The sequence below is a fragment of the Oryza glaberrima genome, chromosome 6 (assembly GCF_000147395.1).
Source record: "Oryza glaberrima chromosome 6, OglaRS2, whole genome shotgun sequence".
In the NCBI taxonomy this organism is placed as follows: Eukaryota; Viridiplantae; Streptophyta; class Magnoliopsida; order Poales; family Poaceae; genus Oryza; species Oryza glaberrima.
In genome coordinates this window covers 13708327-13734188 of record NC_068331.1, presented here as the reverse complement: position 1 = coordinate 13734188, position 25862 = coordinate 13708327, and the positions used below count along the sequence as shown (strand labels likewise).

Below are 25862 nucleotides of genomic sequence, written 5' to 3'. Positions count from 1 at the left end.
TAGATTCCCTTGAAATTGATCTAGAGAATGTCATATCCTTGCAAGAAGTCCGTGTCCCTGATCCTCGCTCCGATCATCTCTCTACCGGTGGCGCTCATCTCCATGTACAGCTGATGGAACTTGTACATTTGTGTGGGTAGGGACTGCAGCAGCTCAGGCTTGACAAGCGGTTTACCGAGTTCGTACATGTATTTCACTTCCGCCTTTTCGATTGGTGCGACTCCTAGCAATTGATCCGTAGTTAGACCGGTGTCAGTAATAAATTCTTCTATCGTCATTTCTTTACCGGTCACCAACGGCTCGATCTCCTGGTTTGGTTGCTCTCCAAGCTGAGGGACTGATTTGGACTTTCCAGAAGATGCTTTCTTCAGCGTTCGCTCATAGTCCGATAGCTTAATGGCCTCCTTGGCAGGTGCAGACATACCCCTGAAAAAGTTCATGACACTCGGGTCTATAGGAATCTTCTTTTCTGGACTTTGAGGCTTGAATTGTCTCTTGACTTCTGATGCCACGTAAGCGTCAAGCTCCTCTTGCGTGCAATCGTACCCTGGGTCCTTGTTCTTGGCGGCGTCAACTTTTGCCTTCTTCGTTGCCCTTGTGTGGGCAGGCGGTGGAGCTTGGGGAGCCCTTGACTTTGAAGGTGCCGGAAGAGGAGCTTGCGGAGGAGTCGGTGCAGGAGCCTGAGGAGGAGTCGGTGCAGGAGCCTGAGGTGGAGACGGTGCTGGAGCATGAGGAGGAGACGGTGCAAGATCCTGAGTAGGAGATGGTGGAGCAGGAGGAGATGGTGCACGAGACGCCGCTTGTCGCCTATGGAGGATGATGTACCGCCTGCGCCATAGAATAGCATGGCTTGTGTCTCGTAGATGCATCTCACCGTCTCCTCCAGGGTAATCCAGCTCGAGGTCCTCGTACGCGCCTTCGACCAACTCAACTTCGACCTTGGAGTATCCTGCTGGAATCGACTGCAGTGGTAAGTACCTGAAGGGTCCGTTAGGATGGCCATGCCCGACGCCACCTTCATGTGGTGAGAGGTTATTTATTAGTAATCAACATATATAAGCAGCAACTAGCGGAATGGCCAAATCTAAAATATATAAACTACGAGCTTACCTTTATTGATAAGTTCTTGAAAGGAATATGCAGCTCACATGGTGTCCGTTGAGTGATGTCATCAATGGGGCAGGTGGATTTGTCTTGGGTTTGCATGGCATCCATGCTCTGTGATCCTACCTGCCCTGTTGAGGCGCAACTGCTACGGTTTCCTGACGGGCTCACCATTGCAGGAGGAATGGTCGGCTGGGAATCATGGGACCGATGTGCGGCCATGCATTCATCAACCTTCCTTGCCACCTCCTCTTGCATGCTACGCTCGTAGCTCGATACCCTGAACTCTAGATCTGCAATCTTCGCCTCGGTATCTCTCTTGCGCCTCATCCGACTCCTGTATGTGTGGATGTCCTCCTTGAACCCAATCTTTCAAGGAATCACCCCTTTCCCTCGTGTTTGTCCTGGATGCTCTGGAGTCTGCAGGGCGAGTGACAGCTTGTCCCTCTTACTGTCCGGTCGGAACGTGCCCTGAGAAGAGGCTTCCACTGCGTCTGTTAGTCGACGCGCAGCCTCTCGTATCTGATCGCCGAAGACCAGTGAGCCATCAGCTGGGTTGAGCGTTCCACCGTGAGCATAGTACCAGAACTTCGATCGTTCCGACCAATTAGCAATGGCCAGTTCGATACCCCTCTCAAGCAAGCTAGCCTCCATCTCCTCCCACTTCGGCATCGCGACGCTATAGCCGCCTGACCCCAAGTGGTGATGGTACTTCTTCTTGGTGGCATTTTCTTTGTTTCTTTCCATCATCGCCTGCCCTTGTTCACCTGTCTTATATGAAACGAACTCGTCCTAGTGATCCCTTAGCTTTGGGAATGTGTCGAAGTTCGGTGTCTGGCCCTTCAGGATATATTTCTGGTACAGATCTCCCTTGAAGCTCTGAAACTGTTCTACCATTTTCTTCAGAGTCCACCTTTTCACTTTGTCCTTTGTACCTACGGGAAGGGTGAATGTCTCGAGCATTGTGGTCCACAGCATCTCTTTCTCCGAATCTGGGACAAAGCTCTCATGATCTCCGCGTGCCCTTGTTCTTCACCAGTACACCGTACTGACAGGCACGTTATCCCACACAACCCAACCGCTGTGACGTACATAGTTCTTGGCGGCTTCTGCCGGGGCACTAGGTCGTCCATCTTCTTCCACTTCCGTTATGATGTGCCGACCCTCAAGCTTCTTCGCGGCACCTCGTTGCCCGCGTGCCCTCTTCTGTCCAACGGAGGGTTGACTTCCACTAGCCTTCTGATTTATACAATTATTGTATGGACAACAAATAAAACCCCTTTCCCTGTTAGCTTCGGCCACTCTCAAAAAATAATGCACGCCGTCAATAAACTCTTTGGACCGCCGGTCAGCGTACATCCATTGCCGATCCATCTACATGAGTAAAAAAATATCGTACAAAAATAATTATTCTTACAATAATGACAGTCATACAATAATTATAAGATAATTACAAACTGTTTCAACAGTCATACAATAATGACATATCTTTATTCATACAAAAATCATAAAATATTACACCAAATAATTCTTATTTACTATTTCTAAAGTTTTAAACTAATTTTAATGTGTTTTACTTCTTTTAATTTTCATTTTAGTTTGTTTTCTAGTATTCAAGATTAACTTTCACTATAGTTTTCCTTCTCAACTATTTTATAAAACCTTCTTTAGCAAATCAACTAAATTGCTATATATTCTTTCTTCCCCACACAAATTTTCTCTCTCATCAACTTACAACTAAATTTTGGAGACAAAAAAGTGTGCAAAACATAGCTGCAAATGTAATATGACAAAAAAAAACATTGGAGGATGAAGTTGCAAACCTTTTAGGCACCTCCGATTTGTATGTAATCACCAAAATAAATTCACTAGAAATTTTGGCATGACCTCCCCTCTTTTTTGAAGAAATTTTGAAGCTTGCTCGGGCAGCTGGAGGAGGAAGAAGACATATATATAGGGATGGGACTTTAGTCCCGGTTGGTGTTACCAACCGTGGCTAAAGATCCCCGAGATCTATAGTCCCGGTTGGTATTACCAACCGGAACTAAAGATACGATCTTTAGTCCCGGTTGGTGTTCCCGGGGAGGCCTAACAGGCCCTGACAGGATTTGAACCGGGACTAAAGATGGTTGGTGTTACCAACCGGGACTAAAGATCAAATATGCCCGTTACCCTTTTTAACCGGGACTAAAGATCATCTTTAGCCCCGGTTTTTATTGCATCCGGGACTATTGTGGAATTCGGCCGACCGACGAAAGATGGTTTCTCCACCAGTGAACCCAGGGTAGACCTAGCAAAAAAACAAAAACGAATGCGATACAATATGATTCGATATAAAATGTGGTAAACGATGCGGTATATAAGTCTAAATGGTTCAATACAAGTAGAAAATAACAAATAAATTTGAATCTTACCTAAATGAGCAACAACATATGGAGGTGGAGGTGGTTCTTGTTCTTCACGTGACCTTTCATCAACAACGGTGTCTTCATCAATTGGAGCATCATCTACAACAGGAACAGCAGACGACCCTTCATCCATATGTGGAATTGGTAGATCACAAGATGCAACTTTCTGAAATTTTTTCATCTAAACACATGCAGCTGCCTAATTCCATATGTGAGCACCTAAGGTTCAGAATTCTGTTTCTAAGCAACATGCACATGTGACCATGTCAATCCGGTTGAGCTGATGGCCTGATGCCCAACAAAAATAACTAGGTTGTCTATTTAACTAAATGTCCGATACAGTTCCAATTTCCAAAATAAAAGAACACCATCTGAACTCAAGCAAATTTTTTGCTGCATTAGTAGATAGATGAGCAAGAAAGGACAATTCGCCAGGGAATTATATTAGTTTGTTGGACGAACAATTTGATGGAACAATCATTACACATGTGAGAATATGCCTACAAATTTAAATGATGGATTTGTGTGCTTACATCTAGAATTAGAGGGATGCATGTGTTTAGATCCAAAGAGGGAGTGGCGCACTGGCATTGGCCGGATGGGCGGACGGCGGATGGGGCATGCCGGCCTAGGTGGTTGGGCGCTGGCAGCGTCAGGCGAGACGCCAGGAGCCCGGGAGGCCGCCGGGCGAGTGGGCGACGGCCGGACGTGGGACGGAGAGGGCGCGGCTAGGGGCGGAGAGCCGGAGACACGGAGTCGCGAAGAGGACGAGGCCGCGCGGGCGCCGGCGTGGCGCGCGATGGCAGCAGCGCCGCCGGGCGCCATGGCTGGGCGCGCGTAGGGGTCTCGCAGGACAGCGGGAGCGCCGGAGTCGCACCGGCCGTGCGGCTCGAGGGAGCGCCGTCGCCGTCGCCTGTCAGTTGGGACTCGGGAGGGAGTGAGAGGCCGGGAGGGGAGAGTGCACGGGAGAGAGAGAGAGTTAGGGTTTTTTTGTTTGTTGGGCCAGGCTTTTCTCATGGGCCAAGAAAAATGAATACCTGGTCTTCTCTAGGCCAAATTTTAGGGTAGTCCTGGGCCTACCTGGGCTACCCTCTGGGTCCGCCCTTGGGGGCAGGGATCGCCCTTGGGGGCAGGGATCTACCCATCTAGGGCCCCTTTGATTCACAGGATAAAAAAAACACAGGGATGGGAAAAACACAGGAATTGAAGTACTACCTCCATCCCAAAATGTTTGACGCCGTTGACTTTTTTAAAAATATTTGACCGTTCGTCTTGTTCAAAAAATTTAAGTAATTTTTAATTCTTTTTCTATCATTTGATTTATTGTTAAATATACTTTTATGTATACATATAGTTTTACACATATCACAAAAGTTTTTGAATAAAACGAACGGTCAAACATGTTTAAAAAAGTCAACGGTGTCAAACATTTAGGGAATGAGGGAGTAGTAGGTTTCTCAAATCCTACAGGAATTAGCAAGCATAGGAAAGACAATAGGAGTCCTTTGATAGTGCCATGGGAAAAACAAAGGAAAGTTCACAAAGAGGTCACACCTCTTGCTATTTTTCCTATGAAATGTGAAGCATAGGAATACAATCCTATGGAAAGTTTCCTTTCTTTCCTATGAATCAAAGGAACATGTAGGAAAAAATCCATAGGAATTTGAATCCTATGAAAATCCTTTGCCAATCCTTTGAATCAAAGGGGCCCGTAGTGTAGGCGTGTACCGGGCGGCGGTGTGTACGTCGTGAGTTTCGATAGTAGGAGACACGACACCTACTTAGAGCGTTTACAATGCTACTACGTGGCGTTCAGCCTCGGAGGAAGCAATACCATTTTTGGTGCCACGTCATCCATATGTGTAGCCAAGTGAGAACCAAGTGATCAAACTTGGTCACTCGTTCTTGGTTGAAAAGCCTGTCAAAAGCAGAGGAGAGGAGAGGAGAGAGAGCGCATTGGGAAAAAAAATCACAGGAGAGAGAGAGACGCGCCCGACGCCGACGCCCGCCGCCGCCGTCCGACACCGTTGCCGCTCGGGCCACGCCGTGGAGGCCGGAGGAGGAAGGGGGAGACGCCGCTCCAAGTCGTCCGCGCGTTGGAGCCGAGAGATCCGCCCGGCCGCCTCTCTGCCGGGCTCTTCGCCCGACGTCGTGGCCCCTCGTGCCGGCGGCGAAGTTGCCGCGGGATCTGCCTCGCCGCCTGGTGCTGCTCGGGCCGCCCCGCCGGCCACCGCCACCGCTCGACCACCCCACCCGCCGTTGCCGCGTAGCCGCCCGACGCCGTCGCCGCTCGGGCCACGGCGCAAAGGCCGGATCCGAGCATCGGTGCGCCGGCTGCCTCTCCGCCCGGCCGCTCCGCTGCGGTGGAAGGCCGGCAGTGCTCCGCTGCCGGCCACTCGACGCCGCCGCCGTCTTCCGCCACGCCGCTCAAGGGGCGCTCGCCGGAGTAGGATGTCACACCCAGAAATTCCCGAATAGAATTCCAAGCAGAATGTACATTAAAACCCCTATCCAGGATCGGCCAGGGTACACAAACGACAATGTTGACATGCAGATCCATGTCTTACAAACATTATAAAAGTCTTACATAAATGCAGCGGAAAATTAAAGGATAACTAGAGGTAAGCCTTGACTTGGATTGCAGCGGGGAACACCACTCCACAGGCATCCTCGACGGCACGGACGAAGCCTACTCCTCAGAAAAACCACCATCGGAAGCATACTCGAACTCTATGGTTGGGAGATGGAGCAAGACTGAGTACTACCCACTGTACTCAGAAAGTCACACCGGAACGGAGGGTATGATGCAGGATATAACCAAAGAGGGCTAAAGGAGTTCATTTGCATAAAACTAGCATTTAAAAACAGTAGTTGAAGGTGGTAAAACAGTTGTAGTAATTAATCAATATTAAACCACTCACTGATCAACGCTACACTACGTTGAGACAGGCCCAAACCACCACCTACACTAATCAGTTCCATATAGCTAAGCTAGGGTGTGACTAATCACAGTGAATCTGGTTGACCGCCCATAACCGTGGGCACGGCTATTCGAATAATTTTACTCTGATCAGAGGTGTACAACTGTACCCACAAGATACAGCCCCACGACACGTTCCCGTGCGACGGCATGCCACCACGACATACCAGAAAGAGGCCGTGACAGGACCCTTCACATAACCCCCTCTAACCAAGCACACCACACCTCAGGTTTCACCCCCACTCCTCAAAAGGCAGCAAGCAGTCCCCTCTCGTGCCTAGGAGAATATGAAAGCCGCATAGGCCGTCGTAGGGCCCATCCGAACTCCATCACGCCCACCCTTGCCTAGGTGCGTCAGCTAGAGGAAAGCTACACTACAAGCCCAGCCGTTGCCCACGTTGGCTTGTGGTAAGTACGAGTAATTCTTCCAAGGTTTCCCGCAAACCGGTCCTTAGTTGCCATGGGCACAACCATCCAAACCATGCACCCACAGCCCACCATTTAATGTATTTTAATTAACCAACACCATTGCGGTGGCACTAGTCCAAAGTCATACTAGATTCCAAAGTCTATGCATTAATGTAATTCCCCCCATTGTGTACTAGTTGAACTAAGCATGGCTAAGCAATTCCTAATCCAACATCTAGTCAAGTTACAACCCAAGCTAGCAAAGGAATAAGATAAACAAATAGTATGGCTGAGACAGTAGGTAAACATCCCATGGTAACATTATAAAATAATGCAATATTTAGAGAAAACAATAGAGCATTTGCAATATGGGATCAATATGTTCAAGTGGCAAGCATGACTTGCCTTGCTCTGCGGCTGGAGGGATCTCGGCGACTATCTCAAAGTACACCGGAGCGTCGGGAGAGCCGGAATCTATGCGATATACAAAGCAAACAATAGAAACAGGCTATAAGACTACTAAAACGGAGAACAAAACCATTTTTAGTGGATTCTTTACATTTTTCTTGATTTACTGAGACATGAATGGGCTTAAACGGAGCACGGATGAATTAGTTATGATTTTTAGAAGATTTTCTCTGTTTTTACTATAAAAAGAAAAGCCTTAAATACCTTAATGTATTTATTGTGCAATTAAATGCTCTGGTGACGTCAGCCAGGGGGGGAGCGGCGCCGACATGTGGGCCCCACATGTCATAGGCTCAGGGATGCTGGTCCACGGTGGACCGAGTCCACAGGACCGGGGAGAGGGGGCACCACGTGGCGCTGACGTGGCGCCGAGGTGGTGGCCACGCGGGCGGCGGTGGACGGCCTCGATCTACCCTTGGGTAGGGTAGATCGGACGGCCGGGGCGCGCGCGGGCGGCTTGAGCCGGCCCGGCGGCCATGGCACGCGGCGGCGCGGCGCTGCGCGGCAACAGCGGCGACGCGGCGGCGCGAGCGGTGCTAGCGGCGACGGCGGCTCGGCAAAGAGAGAGAAAGATGGGGAAAAGTCCCTCACCGACGACGATCGATGATGGCGAGCGGTGAAAGGTGACGGCGATGGCGGAGCGAGCTCCGGGATCACCTAAGGAATCAAACGAGAGGGATTAGAGAGGGAGAGAGGGAGCGAAAAGGGCAGGGACGCCAGCCAAAGGCCGCGGCCATGACGAGCTCACCGGCGCGAATGGAACGGCGTGCTCCGGTGGCGGATTGCGACGGCGGAGGGGTGGACGGCGTGGCCCTCGGGCTTGTGAACCCGACGGCAGCAACGGCGAGACCCGACGGCAGCGACGGCGAGACCCGGCGGCGAGCGGCGGCGGCGGGTGCACGGCGTGGGAGCGAAGGTGGGCACGGGGAAGCTCGGCGGAAAAAGGAAAAAGAGATAGGGGTGGCGGCGATGCTTATATAGGGACGGGGGAGGCGAGTGGTGGCCGGGATCGGCGCGATTTTGCCGGAGTAGTGGGGATGTGGAGGAGGAGAGATAGAGGCGGGATTTGAATTCGAATCCCAGCCGTCTCGTGGGCGCGGTGCGTGCGGGGAGTGGGGCGGCGGTTGCGGGAGGTGGGCAAACAGCGTGGGGAGGTGGGGAACGTGCGCGGGAGGCGCAGGAGAGGTGGGCGGCGGCGGTTGCGGCGCGGCGCGGGCGCTGGCCGGAGGTTGGGGACGGGCCCGACAGGTGGGCCCTACTTCTCGGCGACCCGGAGGGAGGAGGGGGCACAACGCGGGCGGCCTGCTGGGCCTCGGCCTCTGGCCGGCCCAGCGGGGAGGTGCGCGTTGGGAGGGGAGGGGGAAATGGGCTGACAGCCCATTTGGGGAAAAAGGAGGGAAAAGGGGAAAAAGAAAAATAAAAAGATTTCCAGGGATTAAATAATTGCTTTTGCTCATTTTTAATTGATTAAAATTATTTCTAGAGCTCTGAAAATTCCACTAAAAATCCGGTTAGCATATTTTTGACATATAGAACTCAAGAAAAATTCCACATGCCGATTCCGATTATTAAATGCATTTATTAAATTAGGTTTTCTCTCCTGCCATTACACAATTTATTTCTTGAGACCATTTATTTATTCCATTTAGGCTAGGGAGGGGAAATTCAGGGTGTGACATAGGGGCGCCGCTCGACGCCGCCGCCATCTTCCGCTTGACCGCCCCGCTGGCTGCCACCGCTCGACCCTGCATCCGCCGCTCGGAAAGAGCACTATTACTACTTGTTGAGAGAGACAGAGTAGTAGTACTAAACAGAGGAGAGAGATTGGGAGATAAAAAAAGTAAAAAGATGTACCGATAGGACCCACTATTGATACTTGTATTGGTACTTGCACTGTGGAATGTGAAGCTTATGAGGTTTCTTTGTTTACGTGACATGTGAGTAACGGCAAAATTTGGTGGCGCACTGTGAATGGCCTTAGTAGGCTTTGTCCGGATCGACTATCTGCCAGCATTGCAGTCACGACTCGGTCATCTCTCGACTCTCGGTGCAAAAATTTGCAATAAGTAGAGTAGGTGTTCTATCAGGTGTGGCTGTAGGCGTATGGGGCAGTACCATGACCATTCGCGCATACACTTTAGGTTGTTTGGTTGGCATATTAATTTGAGAGAATCTATTCAGTACCACTGAGTTCGACACACTTCAACAATATACCACTGATTTTGTCGATATCCATAATATACCATCGCCTTTTCCTTAACCTCTACGATTTACCATCACCGTCTATAGCCTATTAGTTTGCATTGGAGAAAAGACAAGTGTGCCCTTAGTGAAGATTGGCAGCACTGAGACCATGTCGTGCAAGGTACTGAGAGTTATAATAACTGTTTATTTATGCAATATGATTATAAATAATTACGAGCACATATTTTAAGTATTTTAATTATGAGCAAATATCTCCAAGGCTACAGGAGAGGGCGGAGCTTTGATTTGCCGATGACTGTTGAGGAGCGGTTGAGGATTGCACTGATCACAGATGCAGCTCTCCAGCAGAGCCAGGGCCACCGTGTCCCCTTGCATGCGATGGCAGCGCTGACGACGGCGGCGGCACCAGCCACCAGCAACAGCTCTCCAGCAGGGGCGTCGTGTCCCTTTGTTTGCAACGGAAGCACCACCATCAGCCTTCCAACAGGGGCGCCGTCTCCCGTCAGATGTGACGACGGCGTTGACAACAGTGGTCGGACCACCGCTGTGGATGGCGCGCGGTTGGGCCAGCGCTACGGATGGTGACGCTGGTGACGAAGGTCGTGCCGGCGCTGGGGACGGAGGTCGTACGTGCTGGCGCCAGGGATGGCGGTGCTGGGGACAGCGAGCGGGCCGACGCTAGGGATGGCGACGCTGGCGAGGACATGTGAGCGGCGGTGGGCAGAGATGCGGCGTGGCGCCATGACGGCACTGGGAAGGGTGGCAATCCGGCGTTGGGAGATGCGATGCTAGGAAGAAAGGGGCCCTGGGCCATGGGGATTAAATGATTCAAAGGGTATTTCGGTCATTACTAAAAAAATTAACAGTGCAAACAGCGTGTAGCTTGACGGCGATGGTAAATCGTAGAGGTTAAGGAAAAGGCGATGGCATATTATGGATATCGACAAAGTTAGTGGCATATTGTTGAAGTGTGTCGAACTCAGTGGTACTGAGTAGATTCTCTCAATAATAGTCTAGATTTATGGTAATTTTGAGGCTACTATACCACACGACACCGTTGACGGTATGATATCATATGAGTGTGAGATTCTCATACCTAATTGATACCAAATGATACTCGCGGTATCAGACCTAGTACTCTATCGATATCAGCCCAATACTCAATCGGTACTAAGCTAATACCCTACCAGTACTGAGTTCCATTCTCCAATGAGCTTCAAGCACCTGTAAATTGATAAGGTACTCAAGGTGAAGAAGTATTTCAAGGCCGCGTTGTACTGCTGCCGCCTGCCCGAGGATCAACCGCAGTCCACTGTTGCCTGTCCGAGGCTGTGCCGCCTACTCGGGTCTATGCCAATTCCCCTAAGGGAGCTCACAGAGTCGACTGAGGCGATATTGGCACTTATGTATGTCTTATTGCTACTGCCAACATCCTCCTCATTGCTCAACACTGCACCCCAATGCCGCCAACTTACCGTGCTTGAAAAAAGGAATTGCCACGCCGCCCCGACAACAATATACTGAAAAAAAACACGAATATAGGGAAGGACCTAATGACAAATAAATAGAAGGGGGTGAGGCTTCGAACCCAGGCCGACTAGCCCACCACCTTATGGAGCTAACCGGAATAACCCTGGTCGTTTCTCAAAAACAATATTTAGAGGGAGAGATGTCCCTACAAACATCTTTTAAGAAAAAAATGTAAGCGTGTTGGGGATTGAATATATGACCTCGGGGTTGAAACCCACACCCCTTGCTATGGCAGCCTCAGTAAATTAAGGCATTAAGTTGTCTAGCCATTGCCAGAATCAAAATCTGATATATCGTACCCAAAGGCATAGATGATCAAAACCTACTTATACATCATATACTATATGGTTCTCTCTTGTGCTTCAACACTCATACGTAGTTTATAGAATATATATTATAAAGTTATTTACAATATTTTTCTTGCATAGTAGTTTACAGTAATCACTACAATGTTGTGATATCTGGCCTAATTTGAATGGCCTATGTGTGGCTTATGAGAGCGATGCGCACATGTTCAATATCACATTACTAGTTTATCGAGGATGCAGTCAACTTATAAAGACTCGTCCCTCTAACCATTCCATTCCCGGCTTAACCCTTTTACACGAAACGAGAACAAAAGTGTAAGTGATGTGGTATGTATAAGTGGACTCGCCCTGCACTGGACGTACGCTAAGAGGGGACATGTTCCTTGACTTGTCTATATGCATGTGTGCTTATGTGGGTAAGTTGGACCAACGGAGACATCGGGTCATTTGAGGGAAGGTGCATGGGACATCCATGCCAAATTGAATGGCCTATGAGAGCTGTATACATTTAATATCACATTGTTAGTTTAACAATAGTGAAACTAACTTATAAGGCATTGTCCCTCCGACCATACTACTCTCGAGTTAACATTTTTATTTGAAACGAGGATAAAAGTGTAAATATGATGCTATGTGTAAGTGAACTCGTCCATTGAATGGGCCATGCTATATGGTTCTGGAGGAAGAATTAATACAAATGCCTACCATGCATTCCTTCTGTGATAATGTTCTCATATAGTAATATTACTACGTAGTCACTCCCTCCGTCCCGAAAACATATTTTGATCTATCTACATTCGTAGTATTAAAATGCGTCACATCTGACCAAAATCCTTTATATTTTGGGATAGAGGGAGTAACGATGCTATTATATGTTGTCATGTTCCTATGACGGTCCCACACAATACCTCATAAGTACTTTTTTTTTTTGGGGGGGGGGTCCTAACGGCTTAAATTTCTTTCAAGAGTGTCTAGCAGCTGAAGCTTTTTTAGAAGCTCTACCTCCTCCGGACAGTATAAATTCACATCTAGATTATAAGAATATGTAAGTATGCAATTAAAAAAAATAAACAAAACAATAGAAAATATAACCTGGGCTTTTATATTCTCATCAATTGTTAGAATCTCAAAAGTATCATGGGCTGTTTGGTTCCCGGCCATACTTTGCCATTACTTGCCAATAAAAGTTGCCACACATTGTCTAAGGTGAGGTGATCAAATTCTTAACCACAACTTATTAAGGGTGTGTTTGGTGGCAAGCTACACTTTTACCACAGTTTATCACGTCTAAGGTTAGGCAAATTTGATAGGTGTTTGGTTGTAGCCAGAGTGTGGTAAGTTTCCCTTCTAAACAATTAGGTCCCATATGTCAATAACTTAAAAAAGTGTGGCAAGATTCTCTTAGCCTTAGTAAGTTGTGGCTAAGAATTTGATCACTTCACCTTAGGCAATGTGTGGCAACTTTTATTGGCAAGTAATGGCTGGGAACCAAACTGCCTCTAAGCTTAAAGAATCTTGCCACACTTTTTTGAGTCATTGACATATGAGACCCAATTTGTTAGAAGCGAATCTTGCCACAACTATGGCCACAACCAAACACCTATCAAATTTGCCTAACCTTAGGGAGGCGACTAGGAATCGGATGCCCGATTTTTGGGAGAAAAATCAGACACCCACGTCAGCATGACGTCATCAAGCATGCATACATGCAAAAACTATTTTAAACTATTTTTTCTCTTAAATTATTTATCCAAATCAAGATCCGATTGCACCATTAAATTTGTTGCAATTAAATCCTTAAAACAAGACCACACATGGATATATTTTGATGAAAAAAATTAGCTTATTATTAAATTACTTTTAAATGTTGCACGCTGTTCCACCAAGTATATCGGAATTGTTTCACTAGGTAGATTGAAAATGTTTCAATCATTTAAATTGGGCGCTGTTTCACCTTATATAAAAACAATGTTTCAGCAAATAGCGAAAGAATATTTCAAGTCACTACAACATTTGATCCATACAAAGTGAAACATTATAAGTACACTAGGCGAAACATTTTTGGTGGAACAAAATATGAAATGAATTCCCTTAATAGAGGGTTTCCATAATATGTGGGTGATTTGTGGCAAAAGAATGTTTTAATTCACTGCAACATTAGATCTATACATAGTGAAATATTGTGAGTACACTAGGTGAAACATTTTTAGTGGAAAAAAATAAAACGAATTCCCTTAATAGAAGGTTTCCAAAATATGTGGGTGATTTGTTGTAACGGGATATGTGGTGGGGACACGTGTCAGCATGAGGACACGCGTGAGAGAGACGTAGGCGGCACAGGAGGCGGCGTGGTGGGCCCCGGCGGTAGTGGCGCCCGGCGGCTAGCATTCTTCGCCTGATTTTTACCTCGAGCCCAGACGTCCGAGAGAAAGCATTCCTGTAACCTTAGACGTGGCAAACTGTGGCTTGTAACCAAACACACACTCAGGCCTCGATCGAGAGTGAGGGACGGGGAATAATCCCTGTAGCATGAAAAACAGAGCAAGCCATTAGCACACGATTAATTAAGTATTAGCTAAATTTTTAATTAAGTATTAGCTAATTTTTTCGGAAAATAGATCAATATGAATATTTTAAGTAACTTATATATATAAATTTTTTATAAAAAGCACACTGTTTAACCGCTCGAGAGGCGTGTGCGCGGGAAGGAGCGCAGCACCCTCACTCTAACAATCGTAGCGCATCCCTACTGTCCTTTTTATTTAAAAAAATCATGTCAAATTTGGCATTTGCTGTGTACTGGGAGCCCCCATTTTGCCCTCCCGTTGAAAAGTATTAAAGCCGCAGCCGCTGATAGATGATGGCTTCTGATCCAGGCGTCCACCTGGATCCTCCCCTCCCCCGCCCCGACCGATCGAGCAGAGGAAGCAGCCAAGCGCGCAAGCCAAACCAAAGCCCCCCCGCCCTGATCCCCTCACTCCCCAACCCTCCGTCGCCGTCGCCGGAGCCGGAGCCGCAGGTCCGCCCTATCTCCAGCCGCTCGTGCCCCTCCCCCTCTTCCTCGGATCCGGCCGTGCTGCTCTCCCTTCCTTTTGGGGGCTGCCTCTGCCCGGTGTGTGAGGCCGAGCCCGACCCGTTGGCGGGGGTCCGTCTGCGGCTGTGGTGCCGCGCCTCCCGATGGCGGGGCTCGAGGAGCTGAAGAAGAAGCTGCAGCCCCTGCTGTTCGACGACCCGGACAAGGGCGGCGTCAGTAGCAGGGTGCCTCTCCCGGAGGACACCTGCGACTCCTACGTGGTAAGCACGGGCGCGCCCTGCCATTCCTTGTGTAGCTCACGAAGGTAGCTGGAATTGGGGATGGTATTGGCAATGGCATGAGTTCCATTACGTTTTTGAGCTTATATGGTAGGAAGTGTTTGGGCGTGCACTTGCATAGTCACCAACCGATCCTAGTACTATGGATTTTAGTTTCTTTTTCCCTTTTTTGGCGTGGTACTGTGGGATTTGTCTATCATAAAGTGATAAAAATGGACTAGGAGTATGAACATAATCTCATAATTAATGTGGGGGATCAATTACCTTTCAGAGTTTTGGAAGTGACTGCCACATGAACTATTGCATAGAGATCCTTGACCTTTGTTTGCTGAGCCTTTTCTATAGGGAAGTGTCTCAACCAGATGTTTCTGTCTCATTATTCAAAGCCAGTTAGCCTATTGAATTCTGTGTTCTGTGAGTTTTCACATACCCTTGTACACTGAGTGTGAGTGACTAAATGTAGTTTTTTTTCTGTAAGTAATATTTTCAATTACTTTTGTGTTATTTTGTGTTCAAGTACCTGAATTATAGTCAGCTAACTGAACTAGTGAGGAACTACACTCAGAATATTAATATTGCTTCAGATGCTATTACCCAGTTATGCGCATAGCTGCATACTAACTTCTTTTCTCAACATTTCCTATCAACTTTGTCATTGGAGGTGGAATGAGTTATGCATTATGATTGATCATGGATTCAGGGTATCGAACTTAAATATTTTGCCAAGCATATAATTAACTTGGAAACCTGTCACTGTTATTGGAAGTACTAGTTTGTGTGCTAGTGAGACCTTGAATTTGATAAATACGAATGGCATTGAAATCGTTTCTTAAAGGCATGAAAAACACTTGCAAAGACGCTGTTGAGTGTTCACAAAGTCAAGGTAAGGGAATCATGGCTTGGGCAGTTAGGCACCATCATTATTTACTCAACTACATGCACATATGAAAGATAATTAGACTGTTAGGACAATGTTAAACACATTTTTCTTTTCTAGATTTGATATTTATGTTCTCCATATCATCCTGGATGTTTGATTGTGCAATTTACACGCATACTAAAAACGTAGCTGCTGCTAATTGCCTAATTGTTACATGCATACTTGCATATCCAGTAACATATATTACTGAATAGCATCTAACTTTGGTTATGCCTTTTCTAATCTATCTGTTACTGGTGGGTAACCGTGGTTGTGGAGGAACAAAAATATCGATGTTACATACGTACCCTTAAAGGTTGCCATATTTCTGGAAGGAACAGATTGGATAGCTATAGGCAACTGGTGCCTGGTGGTTTAGCATTGCTGGCCAGGACTGGTACTGAAGGTAGGGTAAGGGAAGTGAAGGTAAAAGTGCAGACTGCAAGAAGAACAGGGATAGAGATAGATATTAGATCGTCAATTTCTTTGCTTGCCTGCATTGATATCAACTGGTCCATATATACAAGACCCCTAGCACATGTGGCTGAGGACTCTTACCTCTACTTTCACTCAATCTTTAAAACTAAGTGGATCAACAAGCAACTAATTAACTAAGGTCTTATCTGGACTTATGCCTTCTGGACTGCTGGTGGCACCAATACTTGTCGAGGCAGGTGGGAGTACTGATGTTGGCTCTCTCCACATGACACATGCTGACAAAATTCCTCAAATCAATATCCTGTTTGGACTTTGGAACACATGGCACCACATGAATTGGCCTTCTTTTCTGTGTGCTTTCTGTAAATTTGAGTAATATTTGGTTTCTGTTAACGTAGTCTGTTGCTTCATGTTTCTTTTCTATGACTCACTATCTTTTTCCTAAGCTAGCTCTGTCCTTTCACAGCATGCCAAACCTACAATTTTTTTTCTTGCTTGTATGCATAAACTATACTAAGTTAAGTTAAAATTTATACTTTTTATGCAGAAGTACCATTGCTGCATGATCAAATTAGAATATTAAAATAGGAAAGAACATCAAAGATTCTTTGGGTTGGGTAATGCCCAACAAGCATTTTGTTCTAACCTACATGATATTTTTCCTTATTTTCTTATTTATATTCATAATAATTTTATTTTTATACTCTTTCTGAAGGTTTCTGATGGTGGAACTGTGAATTTGTTGAGTAGATCATTGGGTGAGTATAACATCAATGAGCATGGCTTTCATAAACGAAGCACTGGGCCAGAGGAGTCAGATTCTGGTGAAAAGGCATACCGATGTGCCTCTCATGATATGCACATATTTGGCCCCATTGGTAATGGTGCAAGCAGTGTTGTGCAGAGAGCTGTTTTTATACCAGTTCATCGAATTTTGGCCTTGAAGAAGATAAATATATTTGAGAAGGTTCATATCTTTGTTCCTTAATTGTACAAAAGGCAGATTATGATCAGCTATTTCCACTTTTCAAAAAATAATTCCATGTGAATCAAATGGTTTTTTTCTCAGTATGTAATTTACAGTACTTTATCTGAGCAAATCTGCACATAGAAGACTTAGAAACTAGACTTATAAATGTTCATGCCAATAATTTAGTGGAACTTGTCTAGCTGAGTTATTAATGTTTTAGCTACTGCTTGTTTTCTTAGCCGTTAGCACCATTATATCCATTTCTAGATTCATCTTGGGGTGCTACTCTGTAAGTCAAGATTAATATTTTTTTAGCATCACTATGTCTATTTTTAGATTCATCTTGGGCCCTACTTTAAAAATGCAAGACAAGTAAAGTCTAATCTGATTCCTTCTAACCACATACTTTATTTATACTTTGGCATAAGCTGTTTCCAATGAAGCAAACTAAACCATATATTCATCCATATTTTCTATTTGCATGATGGAGTATTCTGTCCTTCTCATAGTACTTATTTTTTTCCCTTATCGACTTTCATTATGATTAAATGTCCTTGCCACACCTAATATTTGGGGCCAGCTGGAGTGAGAGATGTTGAAGCTGAGTACTTCCAAGTTCCAATATGAACTGATATTTGTAGATGGATTTCTATTTAGTTTGAGTGACACTGGAGTGGAAGGTTCATTTCTATTTGTAGCATAAATTGGAAATACTAAAGAATACATAATCTTTCTTTTTTCTTCTATCCTTTATCCCTTCTGGTAAATGCCTAGATGACACAATTTCTAAATTCCTTTTTTTATAACATTTATCTTTTGTAGCAAATAAGATCCAATTCAAATTTAAATCACTTGAAATTTGACTCTCCCAAGTACGCGTACTGGCAAAAATTTAAAACCGAGGGATTAGTTCATAATTTATCTTCTCATGATACAAAACTCATTTGGTATTGCATGCAGTAATCTTTGTACCTTATATTGATCGACTCATTTGATTCATGCAATTCGTCTATTTTATTGCAATGAGTAATCTAAGTCACCATACTTCCTATGTTTCTTGATGCCTTTCGCAGGAGAAGAGACAACAAATTCTGAATGAGATGAGAACATTATGTGAAGCATGTTGTTATATTGGTTTAGTTGAATTCCAGGGTGCATTCTACATGCCTGATTCTGGACAAATAAGCATCGCCCTTGAATACATGGATGGTGGGTCCTTAGCTGATGTTATAAAGATTAAGAAATCAATACCAGAACCAGTTCTTGCACATATGCTGCAGAAAGTATTGCTCGTATGGATCTTTCACATCTGCCCTTCATTTCTATGTTATTGTTAGTATAACTCAGGCTGGTTGATCAACCTTTTAAACTATATAATTTGTTCTGTTGTACAATTCTACAGGGTTTGCGCTACTTGCATGAAGTAAGACATCTAGTGCATAGAGATATAAAGCCAGCAAATTTGCTGGTAAATCTCAAGGGTGAGGCAAAGATAACAGATTTTGGAGTGAGTGCTGGTTTGGATAATACGATGGCCATGGTATGCTACTTCTCTTGGTTACAATCTTCACAGTTTTATTTTTGTGTTCCTTATATGCCAATTTGATTGTTTAAAGGGAAAAAGTAGGGAGGACCCTGCTGATAAATATATATTACAATATTCTCTATAGTCTGTACTACCTCCGTCCCAAAACGTAAGCATTTCTGGCATTGAGCATTGGTATTAACAAAGTAGGTGGAAATGATTTGGGGAAGGTTGCGATTGGTTGAGAAGAGAAAGTAGGTGAAGAAATCAAATGGAGAATGGTTGTGATTGGTTGAGATAAGGGGTAGGTGGAGAAATAGCATCATTTTGGGACAGATGGAGTCGTTAATTAAGTGCAAAGACCTTCAAAGCCTGAGGGGGAAACAAAGGTCTATAAGACCAACAGAGCTAAAAAACTAGAAACTGAAAACTAATACAGTTAAAGACTAAAAAAAATTCCTCTGTTATCTTATACTTGTTATTTAGGACATTGACACAGTCTCCAATGCAGATGTTTTATCATTTCTTATTCTAATAATATATTTATAAAAATTATTGGAAATATAGTTACATGTAAGCGTTTTTCGTGATGCGTCTACTGGTATCATTTTTAATATCCAATCCTAATTCTTTTGCATATATTGTTGATTTAATATTTTCAAGGTTTGACTGCGTGAATCTTAAAATGATACTCCCTCCGTCCCAAAATATGAGAACCTAAACGGATGGGACATTTTCTAATACTATGAATCTAGACAGACTGCCTGTCCAGATTCGTAGTAGTAGGAAATGTCCCATCCGATCATAGGTTCTTCTATTTTGGGACGGAGGGAGTACCTATTTGTGAACGGAAGGAGTATATACATAAGCAAGTGAATCATGAAACTTGGCATTCTGCAGACAGGATATGATGTGTCGTGTGCATGATCTTTGATGTTTCTTGTATGCTAGTTGTTCTTGAATAGTATTTCAATGACGTCAAATCATTTAGATTGAATCAACGATATATTTTCTGCTAAATAAATATGTTCCAGTGTGCTACCTTTGTAGGCACAGTCACATATATGTCACCTGAGAGAATTCGTAACGAGAACTACTCTTATGCTGCTGATATTTGGAGTCTTGGACTAGCAGTATTGGAGTGTGCTACTGGTAAATTTCCATATAATGTGAATGAAGGCCCAGCCAACCTCATGCTGCAGGTAATGTGGTTCCGTGGCCAGTTTTTATTTATTTATTTGTTTATAATTATTGTTTATTTTGGTAGTATGCAATATGACCTCTTCTATTGTTGATCAACTGTGACTACTCACCACTGTTTGCACCTTTTGGTTGGATGGTTTTGTGATTCGATACATGGTTAAGAATATTCCATTCCTGCAAGTTTTGGAAGAAAGTGGTCACAACTTGCGAGTTGCGACACTCATACGATCCTTGATGGTCTTTCCCCACCCGTTCGATTACTTCTTAAAAGGATTGGATATAGAAGAAAAGTAGTCTACTCAGGAGAATGAGATAAATGCTCATAATATCGTAGTAACCAACCACAAAAGTAAACAGATGGAGGTCTTTCATAAAGAGAGCAATTTATAGCCCCAATCCTATTTTCCGTGTTCACATTAATGTAATAATATTATATTTACAGTCAGATAATTTATAGACTTAGTTTAGAACCTGAATGCATTCCTGTTTGAACCCAGCAAGGTAAAAATAGAGACAAAGCATCACATGGCACTGGAGGCCAAGTTATTTAACATTTTGTAATGTTTTTTGTGCAATTCATTGGTTTCCTTACAAACTTAGTATTTCAGATTCTGGATGATCCATCACCAACACCACCAAAAGATTCTTATTCATCTGAGTTTTGTTCGTTCATCAATGACTGCTTGCAAAAAGACGCTGATGCAAGGCCTTCGTGTGAGCAGGTAAAGAAATTTTGTGTAATGTATGTGCTGATTTTCAAGAAGTTTGAGTTCTGTATATATGAATTAAAGGCATATCGTTTGTGATAAGGTATCATGGTTCTTTCGAGTACCATTAGTTGTTATAATAAGCATAGTATAAATTGTGATTGGTAATGGCTTGATCTAATCACAATGTTATGTCAATATATCTTCCATATCAACACAATTTTGTGGATTGTGATACACTTTTCTTTTCCTTTTGCTGACAAGAATATTTAACATCTTGCAGCTTTTGTCACACCCATTCATCAAGAGATATGAAAACACTACCGTGGACTTGGTAGCTTATGTCAAAAGTATTGTTGATCCAACAGAAAGATTAAAGCAAATAGCAGAGGTCAGTACCTTGTAGCACATGTCAGTTTTAATTCTTTCCTACTGTAGTTCAACAGCACAATAAAGTTTATGTTGGCATGCCCCCAAATGACAAATTGAAGAAACCACACTTCTATTTAGTTTGATATATCCATTGTTACTTGTAACTGCCTCAATCAACATTGCGTAACCATAGGATGCATAAGTTAACCTAAACACACAATAACTTTTGAATTTAGTGGAGTCAATGATTCTAGTGCAAAAGCTGTAGCAAGCCACAAGGGCTCAGATCATCATAAGTGGTTGACTATTGAAATTGCAAGATTTTCTAGTACAGATATTTTACGAAGTTGCAATAAGTCATAGTATTAGTAGGAAGTGTGGTTCGTCCTGGTTCTGTGAAAGTGAGATAAAGGTAGCCAAATCAAAGTAGTTCTCACTTTCTAGCTAAAGAGATCTAAAGTGTCTTACCTGATCTGACCTTAAGGAACTTAGCTTGACTTGCAAGCATAGTAATTAATTGAGGAACTTGCCTCTAAGCCTTTGCTGCTGCTGCTTCTCCCTGCTAGGCTGTTGGTTGGACCTCGCATCTGGAGTAGATGTTTTACCTTAGAAGGGGGAAAAAAGAATACTCGCTTTGCTGGAGATTGTTAGGTGTATGTTCTCAAGTCCCTCGCTGAAATTTATTGGGTGCATATGTTCCCTAAGCACATTTTGTGGCTTATTTGGCTTCAATACTCTGCTTTAGCCTTTCAGCCGCATGCACGATTAGTACCCTGCATACACTTCAAGAGATTCCTAGTTACCTGTACAATTAGTTCATGCATATGCAGTTGGATTTGTGGAGGTGATGCGGTAGTGCATGCATTACTGTATAGTAGAGCAACCTTAAACATTATTTTGGTAAGACAACTGGCTTCATATATACAAGAACCCAGAAAATATAAACCTCACGATCTCCAACTGAGGGAGTACTATTTTAGGTCCATAGTTTAAAGATGTCACAATCAATTATATGTTTGTTCTATGGAATGATTGGTAAGGTTACAAGGACTGAGGGGAGAACACTTGCCCTTGTGATGCCACCAGAATGAGGCTCCGAGGATGGCAGTGAGAAGCCGAGAGGCTAGAGAACTTCTGTTTATTATGGCGTGAAAACTCCATAGGGAGATTAGTACAGAGTCGATGGTTCACAAATGTTCAGTGGGAGTATTAGGACAGAGTCCAGATGGGAATTAGACAAGGAGCAGGCCATTGTGCAGGTATGGAGGAGAGCAGAGCTTTGAAAGAGTTGGATCCATGTACTAAGTTGCTTCCGAGTTTGAGTATAATTTTGGGTTTATGTTGACCTGCATTAGTGTTGTGCTGTCAGTGATGCTAAATTCAAGCAAGCATGAAATAGATCCCTTTTTCATGCTTGCTTGAATTACGCTTCCCCGAACCCTTCTGATTTCTCTATTTGCCCCCAACTATCCTACCTTTTGCCATCATGAACTCACTTGTGGTCTAGTTGTGTCGTGAGCCATCAGAGACAATATTATTTATTTATTGCTTAATGGGTACAAAGATGACAGCCATATAAACAGGCTTAACACTCCTAATGGGATGATAACTAACCATCTAATATGAATGTAATCAATTAATATGCATGCAATTATTGCTAAATATGGCAATAGGCCTGCTGCAGTGTCCTAACAAGCTGTTTGATTGGGGATAATTTTCTAGAGGGAATGGGACTTTAATGTGTGAAAGTCAGATTGCCGTATTGGGATGGGGAGTTTGAGTGGCTAACTCCATGGTTCAGTTTCTCAGTGAAATCTTGCAATATCCATTCATCTTAGAGGGGCCTGATAGAAATGTGTACTAGCTGAAAGATTTCGAGTTGTACTGCCGGTACAAATTTATTTGTACTGCAGGTACAAATATTTGTACAGCCCACGATTAATGTTATGGGCTCCAGGAAGAGATCGAATTGGATAGGTATGGGAGGTAGGAGGACGTGGGTTTGGTCGTGCGATGCCCCGTGATGGCGATGCCGGAAGAACAAGATGAGAAACAGAGAAAGTAGATGAGATGAATGAATTGAATTTGACTTGCTTTATTCCATCTAACATTGCCTTTAAATAGACTTACAAATCTTAACCGAATTGCTAACAAATTGCTAATGAAAATAGGTAACAAACTCTAACAAACTCAAGCTAATCTTATCGACTGCAAGCTTCGTACTGTAGTCGTCCGATGTGCGCTATTCCTCATCTTGCGTCGCGGCTGTCACTGCAATCTGGGAGCCATCCAAGTCACAGCATGTTCCATGCCTTCTGCGACGATATGTGATGCCGACCATGACACTGAAGTTACCACGTGTTGTCTAATGGTAGCTCTCTGAAGTCTGCAGTGCATGGTCTCCAGTTCAACTCCTGGTGACTGCTGTTGTCTCCCTTTTTCATCAACTCTATTACTACTAATGGAATTTCAGCTGGCAAAAACTAGATTTTCTGTGATATCTTCATCTCCAGCCCCTTACCAAGTTTTTTCATATCTGAGTGACTGAATCTTAGATACTTACTCCTGTCATTTTATTACCAGAGAAGCATGTGGGAATTTTGGTGGTTGGGAATAAAGGCAAAACTCCCGATCCCCCTCCCTCCTTATTGTTGCCGAATAGCCAGCCAATAACAAGCGCACACACACACACACAACCAAAAGTAAGGATGCAATAGCAGAAAGATTTAACTTGTTTTTTCTCAATCCCAGATGCTTGCCGTACATTACTACCTCCTCTTTAACGGCACTGATGGGATTTGGCATTATATGAAGACATTCTACATGGAAGAATCAACTTTCAGGTACCTTTGGTGATATTAAACCTATTCAGGATTGTAAAAAAATATCTGTAGTACGCTATGTAGCATCATTTTGCTGTTTAAGGGTTCACTAACATAGAGTTTCTCAAGAAAAAGCAAACCTGTATATAGAGTGTAGCCCATAGATCAGTTGGTGTTTCCGTAATTAATTTCTAATCCAGATACTAGCAGGCCATCAGTATGTGGCCACTGATTAGGGCCATGTATCTGAATCAACTGTGTCCGAATCTTATTTGAATCCTATTTTGGACCCAGTTCATTCAAAACCAAAGAAAGTTGGCTTGCTAAGATTTTTCTTCCATTTTTTTCAATCAATATTGCGGTTCTGTTTTTCTGACAGCATAATGCGGGAACTGGCTTTAATGTTGGCTTGTTTCTGAAATTTAGACAGAACTAGGTGAATTATCAGTCATAATTTGCGTAAGCCATGCTTTCCTCTTTACTTTTAGATTGCAAGGAGTCATGACTGGCTATTACTGCCAGAGTGCGAGTTTCTCAACCATTATCCAACAAACATATGTATTCTACTTTTATGATTTAGACTATCACTTTCCTGCAAGGGAGCATCCAGTATTTTCAGCCACCATAAATCACATGATATTTTGTATCATCTATTCTGTTATTTCAGTTTCTCAGGGAATGTGTATGTTGGCCAAAGTGACATATTTGATACTTTATCAAATATACGAAAGAAGTTAAAAGGTGATCGTCCTCGAGAGAAAATTGTTCATGTTGTTGAGAAGCTACACTGTCGTGCTCACGGAGAAACAGGAATAGCTATACGTGTGTCTGGATCGTTCATTGTGGGAAACCAATTTCTAATATGTGGTGAAGGGTTGCAAGCTGAAGGGATGCCAAGCTTGGAGGAACTCTCCATCGATATTCCAAGCAAGCGGGTAGGTCAGTTCCGTGAGCAATTTATCATGGAACCAGGAAGTTCCATGGGATGCTACTACATATTAAGGCAAGATCTATACATCATCCAAGCCTGAAAACATGTATAATTTGTAAGGTCAGTTTCATAAACTCATGTCAGCGATTTTTTGCACGAAAACAATCATGTCTTCAATGCTCTTCTATTATTTTTGCAATTGCAACAAATTTTATTTTCTACATTCTGATATTGCCTCTGTTATCAACTGTGCTTTGGTAGATTGATGATGTTGATAATTTATTCTCTCTAGGGATTGCTTTGTTTGCAGTTAAATCCTATTTATGCTGTCATGGTGCCACGGTGGGATTCAGATGGTTCAGGATTGTTGAAAGTTGCTGATGAAGACTATACAATCCACGTCTCAAGACACATAACTTTCTCTGACTAAGTAATATCGTGAAGTCTTCTGGCTTCATCATTTTATGACTTAATGCTACGAGAAAATTTGTAATGCAAAACATTTCCTATTGTTGTCTGTAGGGAAATTAAGACATCAAATATATATATATTTTGCATAGGTCTGTCCTGTGGGGAAATTGTCTTGTTTCTATTGACCCACTATCGGGAAGTTGGGGTAGTCTCTCTGTTGTAGATTAGAATATTCTTATATGTTATGCTAAGTGTAAAATAATTCAATGTAGGGCTGACATGCTGGTGTGTGGGGTCTCAACCCAGATTACAATGAGCATATTATGGTCATGTTGAGAAAAATAAGGAATTGCTGTAGCGTATGCTTTTTTTCATTACAACTTTCTTTTTTTCCTACTCATATATGTTTGAATATGCTTTTTTACTATTAGGAATTGCTGTAGCTTATGTTTGAATATGTTTCAACAAGAGAAGCGTATGTAAAATGTGAGGAAAAGAATTGGTACTATTTCTTAGCTTATCAAAAGCCAGTGGATCTTTGTTAACCCTCACAATTTATTCTGAATCCCTGCCTACTCCATCAAACCTTTTATTTCTTTCCCGAGGATGTATATGCAATTAATGTTGGAAAGTGTGTATGAAAGTACTTTGTTTTCTGCTCTATATGAATTCTCGCTGATGGCAGCGATCTACTTCTTTCGTCTCAAATTAGTTATCTTACCATTTAAATTTTATCCCATAATATTTTGTCACTTGAAAATATTACTTGTTCCATCAATCACATCTTATTTAAATTTAACCACTCTTCTATTCTCAACTATATTGTCGGAGGAGTGGGAGA

General features: G+C 43.6%; 1 protein-coding gene across 4 annotated transcripts; it reads left to right on the top strand.

Annotated features, from left to right (window-relative positions):
• The first annotated feature begins 14282 nt into the window (after positions 1-14282).
• On the top strand, positions 14283-25401 carry LOC127776623 (mitogen-activated protein kinase kinase 3). Of its 4 annotated transcripts, none has more exons than XM_052303103.1 (11): positions 14283-14705; positions 16796-17047; positions 18124-18333; positions 18453-18590; positions 19610-19777; positions 20387-20500; positions 20769-20876; positions 23441-23476; positions 23609-23700; positions 24347-24730; positions 24921-25401. In XM_052303103.1, exons 1-10 carry the CDS (start codon positions 14589-14591, stop codon positions 24708-24710), a joined length of 1599 nt encoding a protein of 532 aa, XP_052159063.1. In that variant the 5' UTR covers positions 14283-14588; the 3' UTR covers positions 24711-24730; positions 24921-25401. The 4 variants fall into 4 exon arrangements, with proteins under 4 accessions (XP_052159063.1, XP_052159062.1, XP_052159061.1 ...); XM_052303102.1 differs by having other exon boundaries at positions 18124-18342; positions 24903-25401; XM_052303101.1 differs by having other exon boundaries at positions 14284-14705; positions 18124-18342.
• Positions 25402-25862: the final 461 nt, after the last annotated feature.

Coding starts and splice junctions, on each gene's coding strand:
- LOC127776623 (XM_052303102.1), top strand. CDS start 14,589: ATGGCGGGGCTCGAGGAGCTGAAGAAGAAGCTGCAGCCCCTGCTGTTC. Junction 19,778..20,386: donor CAGCCAACCTCATGCTGCAG/GTAATGTGGTTC, acceptor TTAGTATTTCAG/ATTCTGGATGATCCATCACC. Junction 20,877..23,440: donor GATTAAAGCAAATAGCAGAG/GTCAGTACCTTG, acceptor TTTTATTACCAG/AGAAGCATGTGGGAATTTTG.